This window comes from Perca flavescens, chromosome 6, assembly GCF_004354835.1.
Source record: "Perca flavescens isolate YP-PL-M2 chromosome 6, PFLA_1.0, whole genome shotgun sequence".
NCBI lineage: Eukaryota > Metazoa > Chordata > Actinopteri > Perciformes > Percidae > Perca > Perca flavescens.
The window spans coordinates 37400064-37421906 of NC_041336.1; the positions used below are offsets into that span (position 1 = coordinate 37400064).

The following is a 21843-nucleotide window of genomic DNA, read 5'->3' on the forward strand; positions in this document are numbered from 1 at the left end:
TATGAGTAAACGCAACATGTTTAAACTTTCTGCTAAGATATATTATGTGACTTTTTTGAAAAAGTCACATAGAAAAATCATGTAAGCCCTGCATATTTTGCGCGTTTAGCGTTTTTGAACAAATGCGCCCCCGCATAAATATGCGGACTTTGGCTGATTATGCATTGAATTATGCAATTGCATAATCGCATTTTTCAATTACAGGAAGAATTTATTTAATTTACCAGAACTGATCATATGGGTAGCCTACCGAAGCAGCAATGTTTCTATGAAGCTATGGCCTGAAACTGAAGAAAAAAAATGTAGGCTAGGTTAATTCAAGATAGTTAAATAATTGAAATTATTTGTAAAAGCTTTATACTTCTCCTTTTACATGATTTTTTTTAACAGTAAGGCTATTATTTATCCTCCTGAGACCCAGCCCATTGACTTATGTCCACTGTAGTGGACATTTGAGTTTCATTCCTCTCCTTGGAATCTTTTGTGCAAGTCTCTTAATTCCTGCTGTACTGTACAGAGGACATCCTGGGCTTTTCAGTGCTGTGTTATTTGATTGGCTGGGAGGCGCCTCTATCTTTCAATCCAAAATGGACAGCATAGGAACAAGGGGGTAAGCTTCGCTTCAGAACTCAAGCCATCATGGCGCCATTTTGTTGCTAACTGGCCATCACCTCCTGTTAGCATTCCGCTGACCGCCATTTTTTTTTTACGTCACTTGACTGCGAATAACTTTACATCTGAAGCGTTTAAAGACTCTATTTGTCCGTTGTTTAGTTCCAAAGAAACACGACAATGTATAAAAGGCTCCATTACCTTGTACCTCACGTTATGGCTCCGTAGCAGACGTTTTTGTAAAAATAAGCTAACGATTGTGTCATAACCAAGTGACTTACTGTCGCATAGTAGAGGAATTACCGTATAGTACAGGAGAAGCTCGCAGGCAGTTTCGACTTACATGAGATGTTTAGGTTTAATTACTAATGTTAACTAGCATGTTAGTGATCAATAATTAGCCTGTGCCCATGTTATCTCCTTACATACACCTACAGTCTCCGTATCTGCAAGATTGGGAATGACTGAGATTTCTCTCGGCACAGCTACCAGAAGACTTACAACTTTCAGACACGTTGCTCACGTCACATTCTCTCAGTTGGAGGCTGCGCAGTAAAGCTGGCCATCACCGGAAAAGTGCTTCTAATAGCCTTCACTGGTCTCCGTCCAGAGCAACGGGGTCTATTGGTCCATTATATACTGTCTATGCATAGGAACAAGCACATTTTATGGAAAAATAAGAGATGAGTCAAATATTGTTTGTCTATGGTTTTGTTACTATGATAATCATATATTTTCTTGTTCATTAAGGTATTAGGAATCATATATTGAGTTCGATAGAAACTACATTATGTATCTTTTGAAAAATGTGCCATTTTATGAATGTCAATTATAGTGGACATCAGGACTATCTTCATGTAAATAATGACTCCATATCTACCAAATTTGTCTGTTTTCGTACTCAAATGATCCTGTTGTCCACTACAGTGGACATTTTTTAAATAAATAAAAATAAAAAAATTTAAATTGTAAGATGTTTTTTTAACCTTAAACAGGTATGGAATCACAATCATTATCATTATTAGGAAAAACAAAATTTTCCTTGGTTCTCAGGAGGATATGTATGTATTTAGTTATATTTTTGACTTGTTTGACTGATAACTTTTGTTTTACTCTTGTCAGTTTCGGGGCTTCCTAACACTCGTTCCTGAGCCGCTCACACCGTGAATACCCCATTTCCAACTGGGCCTGAAAGCAGCATGAATACAGTGAACTAACCAGCAGGAGTAGTCAAGAGTGGAGCTCATCAGCAGAGAGAGAGCAGCCACGGCTTCCTGGATGGAAACAAAACGCAGGAGCCGAGCAGACACATTAGCTAATACACACAGGACCGACAGGACGACTAAACATATGTATAGTTTTTCTTTAAGCCCGGTGCGTGTGTATGAGAGGCGGTAACGGAGTGCCAGGAATTAGGCGGTGACAGCAGAGGTTATTAGGCTAGAACAGCGCACTGTATCAACACATGTGTCCGTGCCACAGTGAGAGCACTGCGGCTGTGGCTCTGGACTCAGGCAGCTCCTACACCCAGTGGTCCACAGGCAAGGTAGGTCCCTCCTCTCTCCTCTGCTCAAAAACTGACTTTGGTCTGCATCACATAGACAAAAAATTATCAAAAATGTTTACACCTCACCTTATGACATTTTACACCATTAATGCGTCATGACCCATACCATAATACAACCTTGAGAGGGATGCAGATGTGTCAGATTTCATGTGTGGTCTGTTTGAATGCACTGTAACAGATGAGACATTACACTGTTGCTTCGTCATTAACAATACCATACTAACCTCGGGGTAATTGTGGGAAAATATGCATATCTCACAACAACGGATAGGCTATTACTTCGGGAATATAGGCTATATCTTACCTTTAAATCCCTGCAATCTAATTCAATTCCCATCACACAGATTCTGCTTCAACTGATGTACAGTCAGTTAGAGCTGCAACAATTAGCTGATCAACAGAAAAATCACTGGCAACTATTCTGATAATTGATTAATCGATAAAGTACTTTTCATGCAAAAATAACCTCTCAAATATGGAGGTTTGGACTTTGAGAAACTGGGATGTATTGAATGACGATGAATTGAGAAAATAATAGCAGATGAATCAATAATGAAATGAATGTTTGTTTGCAGCCCTACAGTAGATGAAGGTTTGCATTTCCCAACTCCCATCATTTACTTCATATTGCTGTTTGAACTTTATGTGCTCTTGTTTTAGGCTGCCTCCCAAAAACACTCAGGTTATTGGGCCAGAAACCAAGAACTGCAGAAAGGGAGTGCTGGCAGCTGTATAAATGATGCCATATAAATTCTGCTACACGCTCCCAGGCCCGAGCACAAAGTCCCAGCTGCCTCCTTCCCAACACAGTGGCAGCCTGTGTGAAAAGCGGCAGCAGCTTTCCACCGGGCAGATCTGGTTTTCCGTTTCTGCCTCTCTGTTCAACAATGATGCTTTGATCCCCCATGGCTGGAATGCCATCTAGACCTTGATCCGCGAGGACTGCTAATCACTGGATGGCCAGCTCCACGCCTAAAAGAAACTGATAGCACACTAGGGCGTTTTGATTAATGAATAGCTCTAACTTATTCTCAGATTTAAGTGCTTGCTCAGAAGCAGGGACTGCAGTCAGTATGGGTCAGTATTTGTACTGAAGCTTGTGGTTGTTAGCATTTTGTATTGACATTTAATATATTTAGATCTAGTCCCATATGCAAACATTCAGGGTGGACATGCTTGACTATGGTCTAATCCTCCAACTCATTCATGCAAACTTAAATCTGTTCACTTTATCACATTAGAATCAGACAGCCATGAAGTATTGATGATGATCTATTCAATTCAATTCAATTTTATTGATGGTGTCCAATCATAACAGGAGTTATCTCAGGACACTTCATAGATAGAGTAGGTCTAGACCACACTCTAGATTACAAAGACTTAACAATTTTTCCAATGAGCAAGTATGTTCATACAGTTCATAGTCAATCAAACTGCCTCATATCCATCATATCAAAGGTACAATGACACTGATTTGTCTGTTGTTCTGTGGTAAGAACACTTCCAACAGCCTCATCTATTAACAAACTTACAAACTTACAAACTTTTTTGCCTCGAAGCTTTGTTTAAACAATGTAACTAATGTTGTACAGCTTACTGTGGTCTGCACGGATGATTATTACTAGCCGGATTCATTTTATTTCTATGGGTTAATCTCGTGGCTACTTAATATGCACGTGAATGATGTCATTGGACCATGCCGGTGATGTCTGCATTCTTCATTCTTTCTCCTCACTCAGTATTAGCCTTCTTGAAATGCGTCCCCCTGAACAGTCTAGTTGAATAGCCCACATTTACCCGGGCTTAGTGAACAGCTCTTTTGCATATCCAGTGTAAAGAGCCAGAGGGGAAGGGCCAGTGCTTAAAATATACATAATATTAACATCTATCCCTGTTATTGTGTGCAATTTAGGCAATACATGTTTTGCTTTTTCTAAAAAAGGAAACCTCTCTTTTGTATATTTATTTACTATTACTGTTTACTATAAAGCAAAAGTATTTCTTATCCGATTAATCGATGGAATAAATCTGTAGAATTCTCAATTACTAAAACAATGGATAGCTGCAGCTCTACTGTACACTGTTATTAAATACATATAGGAGTCTCCACGCAGCAAAGTAAGCTGACTGGAGACCTGTTATTTTCCCATGTGACACCACGGGACTGCGTATGCTTGGGCAGGACAGGACTGGTTGACAGTATTGTGGGATGACGACTTCATCCGGCTCAGCTCGTCGGCCTTAGAGCAGTGCAGGAGGATACACCATGACTGTGCAGAAATGCCAACATGCGCTGCTACACAAGCTCCACTATCAGTCCTCTGCATGAATGCCGCCTCCGATCGGTAGTACATAATAAAAGAGCACTCGCTGAAAAATGTAGGACACGGGTGGTGGCGTGGTATTGATTGAGCTGCCCTAAAGTTTCTTGCCAACTTTTACAGCCTGCTGGAATAGAGAACATTGTGTGTGTGTGTGATAACGTGTGATTTAAACGTCCGCTCAGGCAGCAGAGTGTATTTTTAACGCCACAGTTTCCTGTGTGACCCCGTTCTGTGTCCAACCACTGTCATCTACAGGATTAATCGCAAATCCCGGATTATGAGTTTATTATTTTTCATGCTTTTTGGGATTGGACACGACCAAAGAGACCATTTTGGGGTTTGGTGACTTTGGTTGCCTTTAACACCAGATTAGGCCTTTATTATCCGCCAACCTCTGTCCTGCTCTCCCAAAGTATGCAACTAGTGCATAATGTCTGATAGCCAAAGGCAGTAGTCACAGATTACATTTATGATTGATGCTGAAAGTGTAACACAGCTTTTTAGTATTTTGGATGTCTGTAGGTCGGTTGGTTTACCACTTTGGTCCAGAATGAAATATTTCAACAACTATTACATGGAGTGGCTCACAACTTTGTGCAGACGTTCACGGTGGCAAGAGGATGAATCCTAATGTCTGTTGCTTACGTGAAATTTCTTGACAACTGAAAAGATTGCCATGAAATTTGGTACACAAATTCCGGTATCCCTCAATATGAATTTTAATACCTCTGGTGGTCTTCTGACTTTTCATCTAGCCTCAGACGTCTTTAGTGCCAGTTGGCAAATGTTAGCATGCGCTACCATTATGAGCATGTTAGCAGGCTAATGTTAGCTCAAAGCACCGCTCTACATACAGTACATATTAGTCTATATACACAATGTTCTACTTCCAGGATTGCTCAGGTGCTGCCGGAAATTTTGCGGAATGTCCCTCATTTACTGTAGGCCGGATGTCCGTCCCCTTCCGCTTTCTTTGTGTTGGCGTTCTAAACCCCAGTGGATTTGTGAGGACTATGGTTAACTGCTCCTCAGATCTCTGCAGGGTAAATCTGACTATCTGTCCAATCTGAGTTTTCTTTTTGCACGACTAAAACTACTTTTGAACGTACACATGTTCCACCAAAACAAGTTCCTTCCCAAGACTATTTTAAAGAGGCACCGTGGCTCCATCTGGTGCTTAGCGCTGCCCATGATGATTCTGATTGGTTTAAAGAAATGCAAATAAACCAGAGCACGTTTTTCTCCCAACCAGGAATGTTGTGTGGACTAGTTAGACCTTTCTCCGCAGCGCTGTGGAGGAAGTTCTGGCAAAGCGAGACTAAGTACATATAGGGACAGCTTAACAGAGCTGCTAGCATGGCTGTAGACTTTTCAGTCTCGCTAAATTGGTAGTTTGACAATTTACTCTCTGAAAGCACTGAACATCAGAAACGTTGAACTCCAAAATAAAATATTTCTTTCCTCTTATTGAAGTCAATTCTAAAAACTTCAAACGGTTTTAAAAAACATTCATAAGCGAGTTTCCGTCTTTTCCATCTTTCTATGCCTGGTAACTCACTTCAATGTTGACATTACGTGCTAAACAAAATAGCTTCCAAGTAGCTACTGTGTGCTACACAAGCGTGTATGTACCATGTTACTAAAAAACGATCGACAATCAAGAATGAACAAGGAGCTGGTCAATAACTGTAGACTTCGTAAACAGACCTTGGACTTTGGCCTTAAATGATATGATGGGCCCCTGGTTAGCTCACCATGTAGAGCGGGCGATGAGTATCTTTTTCGCTCAGCAGGTTTCCTTGGATTAGGATGGCACCTAAATCATGGTCCTGTTCCGCGCCCTGCTATGCCCTGCTATGCCCTGCTACGCTCTGCAGTGCCCTGCTGTGCCATGCTACGCCCTGTAATGCCCTACTATGCCATAAACTACTACAACTGCTATTTCTAGTTATAGTTCCATTATCTTTATTGTGACTATAATTGCCACTGTTCATCACACCCCCAACCGGCACCATCAGACAACCGCCCACCAAGAGCCTGGGTCTGTCCGTGGTTTCTTCCTAAAAGGAAGTTTTCTTCGCCACTGTCGCACTAAGTTGCTTGTAAAGTATCCTGAGATAACTCTTGTTATGAGTTGATACTATGAATAAAATTGAATTGAATTGAATATTCAATAATACTGCAGTAATTACACATAATTATGTTTTGCTTCAGGCACCACACAGCTTCAAACAGTGACTAATTCATCTCTCTGGTAACAAGACAATGACACTGTAATGCCTTAGGGAGAGCTGAAGTCATCACACTTAGTATGCCTGTTACCAGAAGAGATAACAGGTTCTAGAAACACGGTGCAATGTTGTCAGCACTGGCTGCGTGAACTGTAGCAAAGAGGAAGTGTGACACCTACAATGAAGTAAATCAGTTCTGTTTTTGCTTTCAGGAACATGGAGGCTGTAGCTCCTCTCCGTCCCCAGCAGAAGGGCTAGGAGCAGCCTGATTACTCCCTCCCTGCCTGCATTGCCCCACCATGGCCAACAGGAGTCCCAGCCTGAGCCACAAAGCCGGGGATTCGCCACCGGGGACCCCTGAGGCCAGCGCTAACCCCAAGGCTTTCTGTAAGCTGTGCCTCAGCGAGAAGCCGTTTGAAACCACCGGGGAGCTACAGAGCTGCAACTGTGTCTTCTGCACTGCGGTAAGAAAAGACAAACCTAACTGGTTTACTCCAGACATTTAGAGTAGATAATGCTCATATCCAGGTGCTGCAGGAGGTCAGGGTCGCTCATGGACACTACAACAGAACATGTCAGTTGCTATGGAAATCAAACCTGCAGTGGTGGAATGTACCAGAACATTTACTCATACACAGTTGTTGTACTTTACTTGAGTCTTTTCTCTTCATGCCACTTTCTACTTCTACTCCGCTACATTTCAGAGAGAAATATTGTACTTTTTACTCCACTACGTTCATCTGACAGCTTTAGTTATTAGTTACTTTACAAATTAAGATGTTTGCACACAAAACACACACATATATATATATATATATATATATATATATATTTATTTATTTATTCATTATAAATTAAACTATCTTACAATATATACGCCTACAAGTCCAGCTGAAAGGATCAGACCATATAGCGTACCATAGCTAGCACCCATTTTATGATCATTTTCAGGTTCATAATTGTATTTAGAGGTTGTACCAGAATAGGTTTACATGGTTTAATTTTCAAAAAACAGCATATTTTTGTTGCACATTGCTTTTGTATGCGTGTGGAAGCACCAGAGACACAAAATAACACCCTAAATCCCAGAAAAAGCGATTTTTTCATAATAAAATTTGTTGACCAAAATGGGAGGATTTTTCTGCATTAAGTACTTTTACCTTTAACACTTTAAGTACATGTTCCTGATGATACTTACATACTTTTACTTAAGTAACATTTTATATGCAGGACTTTTATTTGTAACATATTTAAATTATTGTAACAGAGTATTTTTACAGTGTGGTATTAGTACTTGTTTGTTAGTGAAACAGAGTAGGGTGCCTCCAGGCTATATTGGGATGAAATGCAAGTATCTTCTACTCATATTGGTCTTGCTTTTAGTCGCTTTCTGTAGGTGGTGAAGATTTCACAACAGTGATCCAACACCAAACTTTTCTCTGGGTAATTTCCCAGATCTCCAATGTTTAAATTACTTGGAAGGGATGCTCCTTTTTAATGCAGCACCACTTCCTGCTTTAAGATCTTAAAATAGATAATGTTATTGGCAAATCTTGCATATTACAGCTTTAGTGTAATAAAGTGCTTTCAACACAGGACTGCCTTTATCCCACGTTTACTTTATTCATCTTGTCCTTGGAATTTTCAACAGCTTCTTAGAATTCATAAACGTTTCATTTTTCAAGCTTTTTCAACCCTTTTATGAGAAAGTGCTATCGCTAGAAGACCGAGCTGTATCATTTATAGAACCGAAGCTCGGTGGTCTACCTCTACATGGTTCTAGTCTAATACGCGCCTTCCTGGCATACTGTATGTTGAGACTGACAACTGAGGTGTTGGTGTTGTGCCCTGACACAGAGAGGTTGCTAGATAGTGGCAGGTGTTAATCTGTGTTCAAGGTAGCTTTGTCACACAGATAAAACCCACACACAGTGTCACAGGGGAAGAAGGAGGGAAAGGAATACTGTATAACCTGCTTATCACTTGGACTCTATTTGATAAACCTGAAATATCATCTCCAGTCTGGTTCAAGAGCACAGACTTGTGCTTGTGTTTTTGATTCCAGCTCAGTTATAGTATATCATGCTTTATGAGAAAGCACATGACACGCACAAGTGTACGTACGTACAGATGAGTCTAAAAATACATTCCATTCCTCTACAACAGATTTCTTTTTCCACAGAAAAGTTTTTTTTCTTCTGTTCCTCAAAACTGTCTGCTTTTGCGCAATGTTTACATAGTTCCTCCTAGCCTTCCATATTTCATAGCTGAGGCAACATATGACTTTTGACGTGTGAACCCTAATAAAAAACTGTACAATAGCTCATTTCCTCTTTTTTTGCTTGCTTCATTTGTCATGAGAAGATTGTCATGTTGTCATGTTTTGTGTGCTTTTTTAAATGATTTTCCCCGAGGGTGGACAGTTAAGATAATATTTATGATGATAATATATTAAATATATATTACTTTTTACAAGGGTGCTATGTTTTTTTTTAATTCTCCCTGTTCCATTCGGTATCCTGTCTAATGCTACGGTGTTGTTTGTTTCTCCCTCTCCAGTGTTTGAAGCAGTATGTTCAGTTGGCCATCATGGAGGGTGGGGGTGCACCCATCACCTGCCCAGATATGGCCTGCCAAAAGACTGGAGTGCTACTGGACTCCGAGGTATGCCCTGCTTCAACCCAATGATATGTAGGTCTTGAGTGAAACCTAAAAAAGCAAAAGGCCAAAATAACGATCAGAAATAATGTTGATGCACAAACATGTACTGAACTAAAAACTTGTTTTATGCTAATGTATTTTTGGATTGTATACAGTATATAAATATATATTTGACTATCTACAGAATTGAAGTTGCTGCAGTTTTTTCCCCAGTCCAGATTGTTGCAAGCAAACGTCTTTATTGTTTTTGTTTTTATTGTGTGGGCTGGATGAACTATTGTGAAAATGGTGTATCCCAGCCTTACTGACACTTGTGGGTGAATTCTTTTGAGTGTGAAGCGTAAGAGTCAGACAGAAAGCGAAAGCGTCCGAGAGCTGTCACACATTGCAGATACCAGACGGTAAACACGTCAGAGAAGAAGCTTAAAAACTGCTGATTCACAAACAAATCTGCTCCTCAGTTCCTCATTTGTAATGTTTTTCTTGTCTGAATGCAACTGCATTAAGTAACGTCTTTAACTAGTGCGCCCATCAGCCTCCCATCTGAAGTAGAAATAGTTTCGTTCTTGAATGTCTGTCCCCCTGTTATCCCATAGGGAAATCTTAGATACAAAAAGTATTATTGGGGGCAAATTACATTCACTGCAAGCAGTTTTAGTACTTATTTTAGTCTTTAGTCTTAAAAGATTGCAGGAAGAAATAAAGAATTTTCTCAAGCTTGATGGTTTTGAACATTTGGCTAATTGGCATTTCTTACTGTGAGCCAATGTTGGTGAACACATATTCAGTATTTGCAGACCTTTGCAACATATTTCTTGTTGATCATATGCAGATGTCATCTTGCAGCTTTTATTACCACTGAAGAATTATAATTGTTGCTCTGCAGCCTTTTTTTCATTTAGAAAATTATTTCTCTCAGTGGCTATTTACTACTACTGAGGTGTCTTAGAAATAAAGCAGCAAATTGCAATCGCTAGGTAACCAGTTGACCAGTTGATCCTGGATGATCTTAGAGGTATCAGCTTCTCAGCAACCACACAAAATAGCCTCATGTTAATGTGTTTTTTGCATTTATCCATTAGGGTTTGAAAAAGATCCTGGACTTTAAACTTCTTGCATGCACACAAAGTTCAACGTCACAGCAGAGTGAATAAACCATGACTAAAGGCCCGTCTCTGTGCTGTGTGATTGCAGATAGCTAGCTTGGCCCCAGAAGAACAGGTGGAGCTGTATCAGCGTCTGAAGTTTGAGAGAGGTACGTATTGTTGCATTAACATGCTGATGACTGGGGACAGGAATGGGGCTATTTCAGGTCGCACTTTATCAGGTGTCATTACACTGAGCAGCAGCACAGAGAGCTGAGCTTCACATCACATGCCTGGGATAATGTGGGGCCTCCTGCTCTTTTTTCTATTCTGCTCTGGTCCAGTTTTACCCAGGAGGTTACTAAAACTGTGGTTTTATTACCTTTAGTTAAACCAAACTACCAGCAGGACATTCAATTAAAAATGCTGCAAGCAGTCCATGTTACAGATCTGTTAAATCTGAGGTAATGAGCATTTTGCTGCTAATAAATTGACTAAGCTATGTGTAGCTGGTTGCACCATTACTTGTGGAAATCTTTGACCAGATGTTATCTCTGTCTTGCACTGGAGGCCTGGGAACAGAAAGAGAATAACTGTTTAGGTTTCTGTTGACATTTACAAATTGCAAACTGAGGTTTAGTTTGCCGTGTAGCTATATTGGTCTTTCCCAGTTGCAGAGTAACAATACGCTGCAAAGCCAATAATAGTTGTTGTTTACTCTGGACATAAACCACAAGACTCATAATATTGAAAGTATAAAGAAGTGCAAAGTACAGGCTGTTTCACAACAATGTTTTCCTTCTGTTATGATTCACATTGAAAGTATGAGCTGGTGAAGGGGATCATGAAAGCTTCAGTTTTTGTTTTGGTTGTGAAACATTCCAGATTTATTTTTCTGAAGTATTACACATTTGTATTTATTCTTGTTGTGTAACATTACATTTTACATTATCTAAATAGGTAATTTCCGCTAACACGCAGTAGCATATTAGCATTGTTACGTGTAAAGTTGTCATTGTGAGCTTGTTAGCATTGTCATTGGGAGCATGTTAGCATGCTAACCATAGCATTTCACTCAAAGCACTAATAAAGTACAGTCTCACAAACTTGTATAGTGTGGATTTTTGTCATAGTTTAAGTTTGTTTGTCTGTTAAGTTTTCTTTTTGTGCTATCAGTACCGAATCTGATGCTAATTGTGCAGTTGGCATTGTCAGAAAGAGATTTCCTTTTGTACATTACATACCTTATTTTACAAATGTTTATTGGATGATAAGCATGATTGAATCAATGGTAATACATATTTTAATGTTTATATTTCCTTAATTCTTGTGTTTAGATGTGGAACTACTAACTGTTTTAGCAGATTGGCAAGGTGACACGCTGCTAGTAAGACAGTGAAGTAATGTGTTAAGTGTTTGTTGTCATGTCAGATTTCTGTTGTCGAGCTGTTGGCAGTTACAGTATTAGTGGACTACGTTGGAAGCACTGCTTTTACTTAACTCATGCCCCAAAAGTTGTAACGTGGTAACTAGTTCAGACTAAAGAGTAGGCCTAACAGTATTCTTAAAGGCTGCAGGATGTTTTCATTGTCAATTCATCTGTTGACTTGATTTTCATGTCCGCAGTTCAAAACCCAAATTTACAATGATATAAAACATTAAAAAACACCAAATCCTCACATATGAGAAGCTGGAACCAGTGAATGTTTGGCTTTTGTGAAATTACTTCATTATCTCAATTGTTGTCAATTCATTTCCTGTTGATGGAGCACTTGAGTAATTCAGTTTCAGCGATAATTACTTTAAATGTTAGTTTGGAGAAGCAAAACATGCATTTATTTCATGTGTAACATGTACATCTTAAGCTACTTGATGCCTGCTTCAGAAATACACAGTCACATCCCGACTTTGCTTCCTGCAGGAGTGAAGTTGGACCCCAGTAAAGCCTGGTGCCCGGTGCTTAAATGCCAGGCGGTGTGCAGTTTGCAGCTGAGTACTGAGGGCCAGCCCACCGCTGTGCACTGCCCGACCTGTCACGCCGTCTTCTGCTCCGGGTGCAGAGGGCCCTGGGAGGACGGCCATATCTGCCCTGAGCGCCAGCCCATGATGTCGCCTTCTCATGAAAGCAGGTCAGTCAGTCAGCCGTTTGGTCAGCCGCCCACGGCCTGCAGCCACAGAGTCTGGGCTGCACTTTGAAAATGATACTGTGCTGAAAGCAGGATGAGTGTGTTAGTTCAGGACACTGAGGAGGCTACAGAGAAACACTTGTTACTGCTGCAAACACACTGAATCATGATTGCATTATTATCAACTACTATTTATAATTTTTTTCTATAGATATTGTATTACCTTTAACTCAGGGTTCAACGTTAAGTTTTTTTTTACATGAAAACAAATTCTACCCTTCAGGGGCCTCATTTATAAAACTTGCGCCAAAAAGTCAGAATTTTCGTACGCAAAAACATTTGCGGCGCACACCGGTACGCACTCTTCTCGTTATAAATACGGACGTGCGTTACCTTATGCGGTCGTGCACGAGCCTCACACTGCTCCCACGGTCGTCCCATATTTGTCCTAATAAGGCCCATTTTAATCAATCAATGAATATTCCAGCCTTGTAAAGAAGCCCTTGATGACCAATCATGAAACGGAAAAATGGGGAAAAAAACATGATTCTGTGAGAGATTGTGAGATCGAGGTGCTCCTAACAGAGGTAGAACATCGAAACGAAATCCTGTTTGGAAGCCTTAACCCTTGTGTGGTGTTCATATTTTTATTACACAGCCTTACTACTTAACAGACTTAGCTCAATTACCAGTGATATATACATAATTTATGGTTCATATTTGCCATTTACCTCTGTGAGATCACATTTATGATCATATGATCATTTTCGTTTTTTGTGAGAAAACAAGGAAATTCAATTATAAAAAAGGTAAAAAATAGAAACAAGATTTTTGATCATTATTGGTGCTTATTTCTTAGAACTTAATCAGAACAGGTGAAAGTGCTTGAAATGTAATAATTTTGTAACTTTGTGTGGGAATAGCAGGTACAGAAAGACAACATTCCCACACACAGACAGCTACAATCAGACACGCCCACATACAGATGCACAGACACACACAGACACACACACACACACACAGAAACACACACCGCACACACAGAAACACACACACACACACACACACACACGCAGCAGGCCCAGTTAGGAGGACACAGTTAAGTTTCATAGCACCTACAATTATTACACTTGGGTTCACCCGAAAACCTCATATGTAGTTCTGTCCGGTCCATTACGTCAAGAACAACGCAGACAATAAAATGCTTTAAGAAATTTTATTGCATAAATTATGAATTAAATTTGGCGGTATGGCTCCGTTCAAAGGAGTCTCCTGACCTTTCATGAGCACCATGAAAGAGCAGTGAATCAGGAGACAGCAGCTTTAGGGGACGCTCACACAGTTTAAGACTGGCAGAGCTAAACTATTCCCCCATATGAACAGAGCGCCAACGATGACATAGAAGCAAATGCCGAGGAGGTGGGTAGCAAAAATGCGAGCAGCAATCATTTGGAGCAAACTAAAGCGGGTGTTAGGAGCAAACTAAAAGCAGCAAGCAGAAGGAACAAACTGAATCAGCTTTAAGTAGGGCGCCCTGTTGAGTGTAGCCATTTAGCAGCGAGGGGAGTGACCAGCTGATGCAGCTCAGCTGATGCAGCTCAGCTGATGCAGCTCAGCTGGTACGACGGTGTTGTTGGCCAATAGCGGTTAGCAGCGTTTTGACTACTTGGCCTGCCAGAACTGACGCTGACGCTCAATTTATGTGTAGGGGGTTGTACCGTGTGCAGTCATTGAAAATAAGTTATTTGTTTAGTAAAATTTAGAGTGTGTTCACATCAACAGATTCTCACTCCCATCTCGTAAAATACGGACGTTTGGTCAGGTGCCTTTGTCGTTCTTATTGACGCTAAAAGTCTCCTTTAGCGTCCGCTGCACGGTGTGGGACGATCCCCTGCACGGTGTGGGAGGATCCCCTCCACGGTGTGGGAGGATCCCCTGCACGGTGTGGGACGATCCCCTGCACGGTGTGGGAGGATCCCCTGCACGGTGTGGGAGGTTCCCCTGCACGGTGTGGGACGATCCTCTGCACGGTGTGGGAGGTTCCCCTGCACGGTGTGGGAGGATTCCCTGCACGGTGTGGGAGGTTCCCCTGCATGGTGTGGGAGGATCCCCTGCACGGTGTGGGAGCATCCCCTGCACGGTGTGGGAGGATCCCCTGCACGGTGTGGGAGCATCCCCTGCACGGTGTGGGAGGATCCCCTGCACGGTGTGGGAGGATCCCCTCCACGGTGTGGGAGGATCCCCTGCACGGTGTGGGACGATCCCCTGCACGGTGTGGGAGGATCCCCTGCACGGTGTGGGAGGTTCCCCTGCACGGTGTGGGACGATCCTCTGCACGGTGTGGGAGGTTCCCCTGCACGGTGTGGGAGGATCCCCTGCACGGTGTGGGAGGTTCCCCTGCACGGTGTGGGAGGATCCCCTGCACGGTGTGGGAGGTTCCCCTGCATGGTGTGGGAGGATCCCCTGCACGGTGTGGGAGGATCCCCTGCACGGTGTGGGAGCATCCCCTGCACGGTGTGGGAGGATCCCCTGCACGGTGTGGGAGCATCCCCTGCACGGTGTGGGAGGATCCTCTGCACGGTGTGGGAGGATCCCCTGCCTCTCCCCGTTGTACGGGGCTCATTTCACGGGGAGAGGCAGGGGAGAGCAGCGGAGGACAAGAGCATTTCCTCCGGAGTTCACTAAAAACAACGCAGTCTACAAAACCTTGGGAGCATCACGCACGATCACACGCATGGTCAAAAGGTTGCGGAAAACTGGGCACATTTTTACGCATGGAAATTCTTTATAAATGTTATGCGAGGAATGTTGCAACGCAAAATTTCACCCTGCTTCACAAGATATTGCGACAGCAATTTTTCTTGCCTAAAAGGTTTTATAAATGAGGCCCCAGAAGTCAATTTTTACTAGCTCCTATACAAATTGTTTTTTATTAGTGGTTATCCAATAATGACTCAGACTCAAGTAAATATTTGATCTTTATTTACAATGTACACATAATGGACAGTGTCATAGATGAGTTAAAGTTCATGAAAGTAGAGGTTATTATTTAAAGAAAACAACTATCAAATCTAATTGCAATAATTACCTTGCCGGAGAGACAGTGGTTTCTATCTGTAATTTGTTTGGCCCATGCATTTAAAAAATATATATATATTCTAACTTTCTTTTTTTTTTTACTCTCCCAATGTGGAGTTTGGGCCATCGGGCAACCCTTACTGTTGAACCCAGTAGCTGTTCATAGACTATCAATTTCATTATTTTATTTTATGAGGAAAATCCCATCCTTCTATGTAATATAAAAAGGCCTGAGAGTTATTGTGGCAGAATATTTACATTTAATAGATTATAGTGCTGTGTAGTTCCTCATTTCCCCGTAAAGGCCCTGAGCTGAATATACAATAAACATTATTTCAGGATTAATAGCTTAGTATTCCTCAGCAGTGGCCTCTGTGTAGTCACTGCTGCTCTGAGCTGTGGCTCTGCGTGACTGACTGATGTCATTGTGGAGTTACTGACTTATATTGGAATTCCATTGTCTCTGTGCCAAAGGGAGGAGAAGGGGTGAGCACTGCAGTGAAGCAGCGGTGTCTGCAGTGTGCTGTGGAGGATGGAGCAGGCATGAGGGAAATAAAGGGAGCTCAAGTTTAACTTTGAACTCGAGAGCATGATATAGTATATCATAAAACACAATGTTATTGTACCTGGGCCATAGCCAGGATTTTGCAAGGAGTCTGACGAGCCAAAAAAAATAAATAAAAAAATCGTATTCATTTAATTTAGAGCTGTAAAGATTAATCAATTCATCGATTAGTTGTCAACTATCAAATTAATCGCCAGCTATTTTGATAATTGATTAATCGGTTTGAGTATGTTTTTAATAAAAAATTAAAAACATTCTCTGATTCCAGCTTCATATTTTCTAGTTGGAAAAAAAACAGAATATCTTTGAGTTGTGGACAAAACAAGACATTTGAGGACGTTGTCTTGGGACTTTGGGAAACACTGATCCACATTTTATAGACCAAACAACTGATCGATTAATTAAGAAAATAATCAACGGATTAATCGACTGTGAAAACAATTGTTAGTTGCAGCCCTAATTGCATATATTTTATCTACTTACATAATTAACTAATGGTTCAAACACTGGTTCTCAAATTGTGGTAAATTCTAATTGTTTGTTTCTAAGCTCTCTCTACACTAGCCTGACAATCATACTGAAATGCCATTTTAGTTTTCATTTGATTATTCCAGGGATTGTTAATTTTTCTTAATCCATCAGCAATGGATCCACTTTAAATATCGGCCCACTTATTTTTTTCTCTCCAGTCGACACAGAAGAGGTAGGCTAGGATTTTCACATTTATCAATGAACTATGCTAATTTTTCTCATCACACACAATTTTTCTGGTACTATTTTTCACTGGCGCTGGCACAGGAAAATTACATTGCCATTCTTTTCATTCATTTCCAGCCATAACAGGCAAACAAAGTTAACACTGTAGCAGGGATGCACTACCCTCAGGAAGTGGAGATCAGAACTAAAAGAAGAGTTATTATTCTTTATTAATATTATTATTATTATTATTAGTCAAATGGCCTCAAATGCTAATGTGCTATACAGTTAGCCGTAACAACTTTAAAATATGTTAGTATCTCAAAATTATGTTCACAGCTTGAACAAAACTAGATTCAGGTGTAAAGATGAGTCTAAAACATGTCAGAATCAGCCTTGTGCAATTTGTTGCAAATCCTTGGATTGTTGAAACCTTCAAACATGACTTCAGGGTTTTCAGTGGCCCTGTATTGTACTTCCTCATACTTCCCTCATAGCTTTGAATCCCAAAATAATTAACCCAGCTCAAAGTGAGCACTGACCCTTAACTCAGCTGCTAAATGAAAAATTCACACTCAGCCTGGAGACTCTTGAGGCCTTCATGGCTAACTGCATGTCTGATGTCTCTTCTGTGTCTTTCTCCGGATACAAAGGGCCCGCTCTAACAGCGACTCTGATATTCCCATCAAGCAGTGTCCTATGTGTGGTATCTACATCGAAAGGAACCAGGGGTGTGCACAGATGTTGTGTAAGAGCTGCAAACACACCTTCTGCTGGTACTGTCTGCAGAATCTGGATGTGAGTATCCCCTGCTACCTACTGTAACTCACACATGTGATGCATGGTTTTTAACACAAGCTGAAAAACGGCTATACTGCCTAGCCATCTGGGTTTTATAGCCAAGCCTCTGCCTCACTATCTTTTCTGTTTCTGTGTGAATGTCCTTGCTGGATAGTAGATTTCTTGTCTTAACATGTGCGTTTTGTAATTGCAGGGTGATATCTTCTTGAGGCATTATGATAAGGGGCCGTGCAGAAACAAGCTGGGACACTCCAGGGCCTCGGTTATGTGGAATAGAACGCAGGTGAGGTCACTCAGCAGACAGTATTCATTTCTGGGTTGTGTTGACACTGTCATTCTCTGAATGTATTAGCCTGCAGAGCCAATCATCTCGGAGTGGTCAGTTATTCCGTGCATGGGTTTGATTTTAATAAAACTGTGCCATCACACTACCAGGATTGGACGTTATAGATTTTGGACTCCATCCCGGCTGCACTGTCAATCAGTCACTGTTGGAATACTCTCCAGTGAGGACATTACAGGAACCTAAGCAGACCAGTAAAGCTCCCATTCTGGCTCTTTTCTTGCACACTTTAATGAAAATTTGAAAACAGTGCACAACTCAACTCTCAACTTTCCTTTTAAAGACCCATAAAGTCTGCGTTAGCTTGTTTTAAGTGGTTTGTTTTTCCCCAGTGTGCCCAAATAGTCCTTTTATCAGACATTAAGCTGAACTAATCCCAGCGCTAATCTCAAATTCCTGCCCTTTTAATGACGTTTTAAGAAAACGATTGCCTGCCAGACCTACTTTCTTTCCACTTGCCCGAATCTGATGCCATTATCACATGATTAGTATGAAGTTTACAGTCAACTTCCTGATTGTGTCTCGGTGTGTCTGCATTGCTAAGTATCTGGAGAGTTGAAGAACAACAACACAGTTGTTCCTTGCGAAACAAGTCATGACAAAGTTGGTTACACCCTTGCCTAACTGGTCCTTTAGGTTTTACAATCTGCTTGCCACAAATTCCTCTGTCAATGTAGCTCTTTCTTAGCTGTGTGCAAACAGTGCAGGGGTGACAGTACATTTTTGAAATTTAGATTCGAAATAATGTAATATATGATTATGCTGACTACATGTATACACAACATGGCTAAAAGAATGTGGATACCCGAACCCTGGCTTTTACTATGCTGCTATAACAGCACATTCTCAGCCACAACAGCTTTATGAGGTCAGACACTGATGTTGGGTGATAAGGCCTGGCTCGCAGACACCATTCCAGCAAGTCAAGTTCTTCCATACCTAACTTTGAAAACATGTTGACGGGAAAGGGCCAAACACAAACTGCTGCTACGAATTTCCTTTAATTGGAGCAAAGATCATCCATAAAAAAAGATAGCGCATTTCAAGCGGCATCAGTAGTATTAAACGTCTCCCAAATGGGCATGGCCCTATTTGAAAGTGTTCTGAACGTTGTGTGGATGGATGAAAAGTTGTATTTGTACAATTTATTAATATTATATTTTGCCAACATTAGATATTCACACAGCTAAAAGCCATATTTAGCATTAAGAAAATTAGTTTCCGTGAATGTTAGATGACGTTAGCTTATCTGTTTTGCCAGATCTCGCGAGAGTTTGTTCCTGAGACAGAAACAAGTCATGAACAAAGTAAAAAAAAAAAAATTCTGATTTGTCTGAAAAATGCCATTTTAGTGTCAGTGTTTGGGAGATATGTGGCTTCTGAAAAATTTGTCCAATATTTACCTTGGTGACTATAGGGCAAAAGTATCGGTCAAAATCTGTGTTCACATCCACTCCCATTGGAAACAATACACTCAGGACCTAGTCCCCTAAGAGGCGTGGCAACTTATAAGATGTTACTGAGTTGAGGCATCTCGGTCCTAAAATGTCTCTGATTGGAGCTAAGGGGCCTCGTCCAAATCATAGAAAACACTCTTAGACGAAGCATAGACAAAGCATGTTTATGCACTTTCAGGGTAGGTAGTGTACCGTGGGTTTATATTGGAACCATAGAAATAAAATGGATAGAAATGCCACTGAACTGTTTGCCGTGGTCATTTGATTGGTACACAACAAAATGGTGATTGTTTTTAGTTGTCATGGTGACGATACGCGTTAAGTTCATTTGACTCATTTAGCGGCTGGCTCTCTGCCTCGTAACGTTAGTAGTCCACTAGACGATATCCAGACATTCCACTTCCGGGATTGTGCTTCTTTTCGGCCGGATGTCCGTCCCCTTCCTCTGTCTCTGTGTTGGCGTTCTAACCTCCGGTGGATTTGTGAGGACTATGGTTAACTGCTCCTCAGATCTCTGCAGGGTAAATCCAGACATCTAGCTAGACTATCTGTCCAATCTGAGTTTTCTGTTAAACGTACACATGTTCCACCAAAACAAGTTCCTTCCCGAGGCTATTTTGCAGAGGCACCGTTGCTCCATCCGGTGCTTAAGGTTTAAAGAAATAATAAACCAGAGCACGTTTTTCTCCCATCCCAGAACGCTGTGTGGACTAGCCAGACCCTCCTCCGCAGCGCTGTGGAGGAAGGTCTGGCAATGTGAGACTACTACTCAACTGCTCGTTTGTCCATTACGGCAAGTGCAAAACCTCACACTCGCGATTTTCAGGAAGTGGTGGAGCGGTGACACTGAACCAAAACTGTAAAGTTGGTGGCCATAAAATTCAAAACATTAGGCTGAAAGATGCTCCGTGGAGGTGAAGGGAGCTGTAGAGTTACCCCTTCACATTTCACATAATCATTTGAATCATTTCATCCAGTGTTCATATACAACGTTGAGTAGTGCAGCTGTAAGGATGTTGCTGTGTTGTTGTTCTTCAGGTGGTGGGTATCCTGGTGGGGGTCAGCATCATCGTGCTGGTGACGTCTCCGCTCCTCCTGCTGGCCTCGCCCTGCATCCTGTGCTGCATGTGCAAGCCCTGCAGCGGGAAGAAGAAGAAGAAGAAGAAGAAAAAGAAGAAGAAGAAGGAGCTCGGCCAGCCAGACTCCTCTGCGTCGTAGCAGCTCCCCTTCTCATCAGCCCGGCCCAGGATCACTCCACTCCTCTCATGAAGCCCACGGAAACCAAGAGAGTGCAAGTGCTGCATGGTGGAAAACAATAAAGTTGGATTAAAAAATGGAGCACTTTTTCATGTCTCGACAGACTTGAAGCCCTGTTAGTGGTTCAGTAATATTGTCGAGATCAACAAGTGCAGACTTTCATCTCAAAAATCACTCTTCAAATTACAAGAGTATGTACTTTATATGGTGGAGGTGTAAATATGAAGAGAATGAATGTAACTCACCTAGTGACGATGGCAGTGCCTGGATAGGGCTTTTGTTATCTCTCTCTCTCTCTCACACACACACACACACACACACACACACGCAGTTCAAAGTGCAACGCCACCCTCATGTGCCAAACGTCATGATGCCAAACCAGAGGTGTTAGGTGCTCAAGTGCCTCACTCTACAGTGCCTGGTGCTTGGATGTATTTGTTTTGCCTTCCATACTATCTTTATCTTATGCAAAAACTTTAGCATTATGAAAATGGACAACCATCAGGATTACACAGGGTTATAAATCCCTAAACAATGCAAAACATTCTTTCATAATGGGAGAAGGCAAATGGCGTCATGTGTGCACTGTATATTCTGCACTGATATGACACATGATAGGGCTTCAATGGTGCACAGAGAACTTTTCTTCTGCAAATGTTTGTTGTTTCCATCTGGCATATGTTCCAGACCAAAGGCTCGAAAGCATGTGTACTTTTCTAAAGTGTGTTAATGTGTATTTATGGGTTATGTGTGTATGATGTCCTGTTTCTCATTTCTACAGTTCTGTTGATGTTTCTGCATCAGATATTTTATAAAAGCCCCATCATAATTGAAATAAACATACTGTATTGAACGTGCATCAGATGGTATTTTTTGCAAGTGACTTATGACACTCATTGCATCATGAGATAGTGATTTATCATTTTATGGCTCATTACTTCACTTTTGTCTTTGCACAAAGGCCATGAGAGGAGAGTGCACGGAAGTTGATATAGCAGTAGTGAAAGTATGTTGTTGTCCTCACTGTAGAGATAAAGATG

The 21843-nt window shown here is 41.3% G+C and overlaps 1 protein-coding gene across 1 annotated transcript in view; it reads left to right on the forward strand.

Moving 5' to 3' along the window:
• The window catches only part of rnf144b (ring finger protein 144B), a 22824-nt gene extending 1164 nt beyond the window's left edge, over nucleotides 1-21660 (forward strand). The window contains exons 3-10 of the mRNA XM_028581272.1: nucleotides 1735-2158; nucleotides 6947-7198; nucleotides 9294-9398; nucleotides 10590-10650; nucleotides 12402-12609; nucleotides 17599-17743; nucleotides 17940-18029; nucleotides 20585-21660. Coding sequence (XP_028437073.1) covers nucleotides 7034-7198; nucleotides 9294-9398; nucleotides 10590-10650; nucleotides 12402-12609; nucleotides 17599-17743; nucleotides 17940-18029; nucleotides 20585-20764 — 954 coding nt within the window. The 5' untranslated portion in view covers nucleotides 1735-2158; nucleotides 6947-7033 and the 3' untranslated portion in view covers nucleotides 20765-21660. The remainder of the gene's footprint in view (nucleotides 1-1734; nucleotides 2159-6946; nucleotides 7199-9293; nucleotides 9399-10589; nucleotides 10651-12401; nucleotides 12610-17598; nucleotides 17744-17939; nucleotides 18030-20584) is intronic.
• The last annotated feature ends 183 nt before the right edge of the window (nucleotides 21661-21843 follow it).